Genomic DNA, 6,856 nt, shown 5'->3' with positions numbered 1-6,856 from the left:
GAGGACAATGCCACAGTTCACTGGGTGCTCAGGGATCAGATGACAGGCTCGCACCACGGCAGACCGGCTGGCGTGGGAAGGCGGCTGCTTTTGCAGTCCGTGCAGCTCAGCGACTCCGGAAACTATTCATGCTACCGGGAAGACCACCCAGCTGGGAGCGTGCGCTTGGTGGTGGATGGTGAGTGGCGTCCTCAGAGCTCCCAGCATGGCTCTGCGTGTTCCAGGGAGAGATTCCCCACTTGACCCTTTAAATTCCTGTCATTTCCTTGGCCCAAGCATTTCGGGGAAAAGCCCAGTGACGCCTGCCAGTGAGGCTGGCCGAGCTTCCAGCTGGGTGGGGGTGGCTGGTTGAAGGAGATGCCGTCTCTTTGGTCTTGCTGGGTGCTTAGGGGTTGAGGGTCCGGGGACAAGGAGCCTGGGTTTGAATCCTCCTCCTTCATGGCTTAACTTCTCTGCTCCTCAGTTCCTTTGTTGGTAAAATAAGGTTCATTTTATTAACCTAGTTCAGGTTTATTTTTAAATGAGTGTGTGTGCGTGCACACATATGGTGTTAAAAACTCTGGCACATAGTAAGCTCTTGAATGAACTATTCTCATCGTTAGAATTAGCAGGTTCCTAGCTCGCGCGTATCTCATAAGACACCTGGAGTCAGACGCCCAGTGTGCTAGGCCCTGTGCTGAGGGACTTTCTTTCTTGGTGTCTTGTATCGTCCTCCCAATGTCCCAGTGAGAGAAAGCAGTGTTATTATGATCATTTTTCAATCATTTAATTTTATGGTAGAAAACTGAAGGGAGATTGGGACTTGCCCACACAACCAGTGTAACTCCAAAGCCCCAACTTCTTTTTCTGTCAACTGTGCTCCCCTTTAGGCAAGCTAGCCTCCCAGGTGTCTCCCCTCACTTGCCCACCTCCCAGCCTGACACGAGGACTTTGGTGTCCTTTAATTTCCCAGCCCAGTAAGATCTGTTCATGGCTGTTGGCTGTCGTGAAGGCTGGCACCAGGGCAGGGTGGGGTGGCAGGGCTGAGCTGAGCGCTCCCTCAGAAGTGAGGTGAGCCCAGAAAGGAGGTGAAGTGTGCTGCCTCCTCAGCCTCTATTCTCTCCTTCCAGTTCCCCCGGAGAAGCCCCAGATCTCCTGCATCCAGAAGAGCCCCCTCAGTAGAGTGAATTGTGAGTGGAGTCCTCGGAGCCCTCCATCCCTGACCACCAAGGCCGTGTTACTGGTGAAAAAGTTGTAAGTATCTTGGCTGGGCAGTGTGTCTGTCTCCTCCATCCTTACTGAAGCTCCAGGAGTGATGGGGAGTGGGGGAGCTCTCTGAGGAACCCGGTGGGATTGGCTGACCAGTGATTCCAAAATGTTACTGGAAAGTAATACTTTGGCCACCTGATGGGAAGAGCTGACTCAATGGAAAAGACCCTGATGCTGGGAAAGATTGAAGGCGAGAAGAGAAGGGGACAACAGAGGATGAGATGGTTGGATGGCATCACCGACTCAATGGACATGAGTTTCAGCAAACTCCAGGAGATGTAAAGGACAGGGAACCCTGGTGTGCTGCAGTCCATGGGGTCGCAAAGAGTCGGACACGACTGGGCGATTGAACAACAAGTACTTTAAACTGAGGGGAAGGGAATGAGGGAGACTTTACCAGGAGAGCACGCCCTGTGCTGGTCACGGTGCTACACCCTTTGTTCTGTCCACACAACAGCCAAGGTGGAGGGTGGGAGTTATTTTCCTCCTTAACAGATGGAGAAGCTGTGAACCACAGAGACTAATTAGTTTGTTTAAGGTCATCTAGCTAGTAAGTACGGAGAAGGCAATGGCACCGCCTCCAGTACTCTTGCCTGGAAAATCCCACAGACAGAGGAGCCTGGTAGGCTGCAGTCCATGGGGTTGCTAAGAGTCGGACACGACTGAGCGACTTCTCTTTCACTTTTCACTTCATGCATTGGAGAAGGAAATGGCAGCCCACTCCAGTGTTCTTGCCTGGAGAATCCCAGGGACAGGGGAGCCTGGTGGGCTGCTGCTATGGGGTCGCACAGAGTCGGACACGACTGAAGCGACTTAGCAGCAGCAGCAGCTAGTAAGTAACTGCTGCCAGGAATCAAACCCTAGTCTATCTCCTTTCATTCAAAATACAAAGGTTTTGGGTGTTGTTCTTAAGAAGACACAGATGTCCTTGGGTGGGGAAGGGCAGCTCCTGCTCAGTCCTGACTGTGAGCTTTTCAGGATTTCCCCCATCATAATGGCCGGTGAGCAGAAGTGGTGACCGAGTCGGGAGAGGGAGCTGGGGCCGTGGAGCAGGAAGTCACACTTGGTCCGTGGTCCCTGTGGCACCAGAAGATGGCCCTGTCACGTGTGGTTCCGTGCTTGGTCCTTTGTCTTTTCGTAGTACAAGAGTTAAAACGACAGACTGGAAGGCTTACTCAGGCAGGATTTATTAAACAAGGGGCATCACAAAATGCACTCCCAAGATGTGAGAGCGGGCTGACCCCGTAGGAGTGGAGCCGCCCTATTGTAAGTTTTTCTTTTATGTCCTTGTTCCCTCCCCAAAACAGTCCTCCATGTCTGATTTGTGTTGCCCGTGTCAAACAGGGCTTATATCCGAGACCAACTAGGGAAGGGGGCGTGTTGGGCATGTTTTCCTGCTGAAGCTCCTGGCTGTAGGTATTCCCTTTGTTCTGTTTTTCATGGGCTTTTAAACTTCTCTGTCTGCCCTTTTTTTTTTGTTTTTTTCTGTCTGCCTTTTAACTGCTGCTTTTTAACTGCCACTTTGGACACTCTACCTAACAGCACATTGACAGATGAATGGATACAGAGATTGTGGTACACATTTACCGTGGAATATTACTCAGCTCTAACAGCACAAAGCGGGATGAGTTCAGGCATGGATGGGGAGTAGGTGGATGATCACATCTCTGCAGTTTTCTCTGTTTCCATCTCAGAGCCAAGGTCCCATTGAGTGCTTACTCCATCGTGTCTGACTCTGTGCGGCCCTTTGGACGGTAGCCCACCAGGTTCCTCTGTCCATGGGATTCTCCAGGCAAGAATACTGGAGGGGGTTGCCATGCCCTCCTCCAAGGGATCTTCCTCACCCGGGGATCAAACCCACATCTCCAGCATTGGCAGGCAGATTCTTTACCACTCTGACACCTGGATGTCTAAAGGTCCCCTTAGGCTATAGATGTTTATCACTGAGTTTGAGCTGGCAATCATCAGAGGATCAAAAAATTCAAGCAGTGATGTCGTCAGGGTGTTTTGGTCTGCATCTGTGCCTGTCTCCAGAAAGTCACCTGGTGGTGACGTTTGTGTTTTGGTCTCTGCACAGATATGTATAGATTGCCCGTCTGCATATGACGCAGCTGCCATTAGGACTGACGGCTCACGCTCCAAGTCGGGGAGGGTCAGAGGTCTCTACAGTCTGAAGCTGAGTTAGGATATAAATTGTCTGGGACCTGGAAGGCATTTCTGCTTAGATGAGATGTTCCGTATGGTGGCCGACAGCTGCCCAGACCAGCCCAGGGAAAGCTTATTCAATTGACACTTGGACTAGAAGACTTGGTATGTTGACAGAGTGTGAGAGGACAGGGCATTTTGCTCCACAGCCCCCTCCTGACAGCAGCCTCAGGCACATCTACTTGCCTTTCCTGGGCTGTCTTCACTGGTGTGAGGAAGGGGGAATGGGGAGCCCTTGTGAGAGCCTCAGGTCCCCCCAGAACCCACTCAGGCCCATCCTGGGACTGCGAGGGTGAAACGCAAAGAGGTTTTGTGTGTTCTGCTCTTTTTGCTCACGTGTGTGCCTGTGGTCACACCCTCGCCCCACTGCACTTGCTTGCTCACTCTCTCTGTAAGTGTTTGTCAAGTTCAGCATCTGCCGTGGGTTGGGTGCTCTCCCAGGCTGAAGGAGAGACAGGAGGCAGACAAGGCTGGGCCCCTGGACTTCCCTGGTAGCCCAGTGGTTAAGAATCTACGGTTCCAATGCAGGGGGTGCAGGTCAGATCCCTGGTTGGGGAACTGAGATCCCACATGCTGTGCTGCGCAACCCCAAACCCCCCCCCCAAAAAAAAAAAAAAAAGACTGGCCCTTGCTCTTAGGGCTTCCCTGGTGGCTCAGACAATAAAGAAAACACCTGCAGTGCAGGAGACCTGGGTTCAATCCCTGGGTTGGGAAGATCCCCTGGAGAAGGGAGTGGCAACCCTTTGCAGTATTCTTGCTTGGAGAATTCCATGAACAGAGGAGTCTGGAGGGCTATAGTCCATGGGGTCGCAGAGTCAGACATGACTGAGCAATTAACACACGTTGCTCTTAGGGCCCACAGATTGTAGGAGACACACCACAGTCCTGTGGGATGGATGTCTGGGTGATGGTGGAGGGAGGAGAGGGAGGCCCTAACTCAGACTGGGAAGGTGGGGGCAGGCTTCCAAGAAGAAAAGAGTTTGTCCTGGGCCGGGGTTCAGACTCAAATCAGAGGTTGATGGTTGATTTGTCCTGTGGCAGTGAGGTGGTTGGCTGCCCTGGCCTCACAGGCCTGTGCATGTCATACGTGGGTGAAGTCTCAGGCTTCCAGACTAGGTGGGAGAGTGTCTGACTCAACTTCAATATCTCTATCACCCAGAAATCCTTTCTGGGCTCACCTGCCAGAAACACTCCCATCTCCTTGCAAAGCCCTCCGGCACTTCGAGCTTCTAGAATGGCATTCCACTGGCTGTCCTAGACCTCTGAGGGCAGGTCTTTTTTGTTAGTATCTTGGGGCCAGGGTGGGGCCTCTTAGTTCCTTTCTGCATCCCCCGCAGAGGCCAGAGCACAGGGCCTGGCAGAGAGCCTAAATGCATGGCCTCCGTGATGCCACGGTGATTGAGTTCGCCCTCTAGTTCAGCCCCTTTGATAGCGGTGCCAGGGGCTAAGCTAGATGTCTTACACTCATTTTTCAACTAATCCTAAGAAAGCCCTGTGAGGCGGGTACTATTAACATTACCATTTTCGAGTGAGAAAACAGAGGCTTGGAGAGGTTGGAGAATTTACTCAAGACCCCAAGTGCTGCTCAGTGTGTGGAGCGGAGATGAATGCCCCCGGACTGAGACCCCAGAGCCTCAGCGTCTCACCACGCCCCCTGCTCACCCCAGTCCTGGGTAAGTGGCGCAGCTGATAGCGAGCCCCGCCCTTGTTTTGTCTCCACAGTCCGAAGCAAGTCTTCCAGGAGCCCTGCCAGTATTCCCCCGAGTCCCAGCGCTTCTCCTGCCAGTTGGCTGTCCCTGAGGGAGATAGCTCTTTCTACGTATTGTCCCTGTGTGTCGCCAACAGTGCCGGGAACAAGTCCAGCAACCCCCTAGGATTTGACGGCTACAAACTCCGTAAGTGAGCTCTTCAGGCCTCCCTCTGCCCTTTAGCTGTTTTTTTTGTTTTTTGTTTTTAATTTAATGTTCCTCATGTGCCTTTTGGAGTGGCCTGGTGAAGGGTTTGGTGAGCTGGTGCCTTTTCTGCTCTACTTGCCAGGGGTCTGAATGTGGCAGGGATGTGTGTGTGGCAGTGGTCGGGGGTTGGAGGCGGGGTCTTGCCTGCTGGGGGCTTGCGGTCTTCCCGGGTCTCTCCTTTGCACCGTGCTTGCTGCCACATAGGAGCCCTTTTCCCACAGTACAGCCCGACCCACCCGTCAACATCACAGTCAGCGCCGTGGACAGAAACCCCCGCTGGCTCCGTGTCACCTGGCAGGACCCCCCCTCCTGGAACTCATATTACTACAGGCTACAGTTTGAGCTCCGATACCGGACTGAACGGTCAGAGACATTCACAACACTGATGGTAAATTTTTCTTTTACTCTTAGACAGTAAAGAGTCCTTAGATACTCAGGGGATGGTAGAATGGGTTCACTTCAGTTCAGTTCAGACGCTCAGTCCTGTCCGACTCTGCAACCCCATGAATCGCAGCACGCCAGGCCTCCCTGTCCATCACCAACTCCCAGAGTTCACTCAGACTCATGTCTATCGAGTCGGTGATGCCATCAAGCCATCTCATCCTCTGTCGTCCCCTTCTCCTCCTGCCCCCAATCCCTCCCAGCATCAGGGTCTTTTCCAATGAGTCAACTCTTCTCATGAGGTGGCCAAAGTATTGGAGTTTCAGCTTCAGCATTAGTCCTTCCAATGAACACCTAGGACTGATCTCCTTTAGAATGGACTGGTTGGATCTCCTTGCAGTCCAAGGGACTCTTAAGAGTCTTCTCCAACACCACAGTTCGAAAACATCAATTCTTCGTTGCTCACCTTTCTTCACAGTCCAACTCTCACATCCATACATGACCACTGGAAAAATCATAGCCTTGACTAGACAGACCTTTCTTGGCAAAGTAATATCTCTGCTTTTCAATGTACTATCTAGGTTGGTCATAACTTTCCTTCCAAGGAGTAAGCGTCTTTTAATTTCATGGCTGCAGTCACCATCTGCAGTGATTTTGGAGCCCCCCAAAATAAAGTCTGACACTGTTTCCACTGTTTCCCCATCTATTTCCCATGAAGTGATGGGACCAGATGCCATGATCTTAGTTTTCTGAATGTTGAGCTTTTAAGTCAACTTTTTCACTCTCCTCTTTCACTTTCATCAAGAGGCTTTTGAGTTCCTCTTCACTTTCTGCCATAAGGGTGGTGTCATCTTGCATATCTGAGGTTATTGATATTTCTCCTGGCAATCTTGATTCCAGCTGTGCTTCCTCCAGCCCAGCGTTTCTCATGATGTGCTCTGCATATAAGTTAAGAAAGCAGGGTGACAATATACAGCCTTGACCAACTCCTTTTCCTATTAGGAACCAGTCTGTTGTTCCATGTCCAGTTCTAACTGTTGCTTCCTGACCTGCATATAGGTTTCTCA

At 51.6% G+C, this 6,856-nt stretch overlaps 1 protein-coding gene across 1 annotated transcript in view; it reads left to right on the top strand.

Moving 5' to 3' along the window:
* IL6R (interleukin 6 receptor) overlaps window positions 1-6,856 on the top strand; it is a 46,309-nt gene that overhangs the window by 11,172 nt on the left and 28,281 nt on the right. Inside the window, exons 2-5 of the mRNA XM_010838440.1 lie at window positions 4-178; window positions 1,110-1,233; window positions 5,176-5,348; window positions 5,630-5,796. Of these exons, the coding sequence (XP_010836742.1) occupies window positions 4-178; window positions 1,110-1,233; window positions 5,176-5,348; window positions 5,630-5,796 (639 nt within the window). The remainder of the gene's footprint in view (window positions 1-3; window positions 179-1,109; window positions 1,234-5,175; window positions 5,349-5,629; window positions 5,797-6,856) is intronic.

This window comes from Bison bison, unplaced genomic scaffold (genome assembly GCF_000754665.1).
Source record: "Bison bison bison isolate TAMUID 2011002044 unplaced genomic scaffold, Bison_UMD1.0 scf7180017864093, whole genome shotgun sequence".
Taxonomy (NCBI): Eukaryota; Metazoa; Chordata; class Mammalia; order Artiodactyla; family Bovidae; genus Bison; species Bison bison.
The sequence above is the reverse complement of the archived record's forward strand: the minus strand, read 5'-3'. Positions and strand labels throughout refer to the sequence as shown.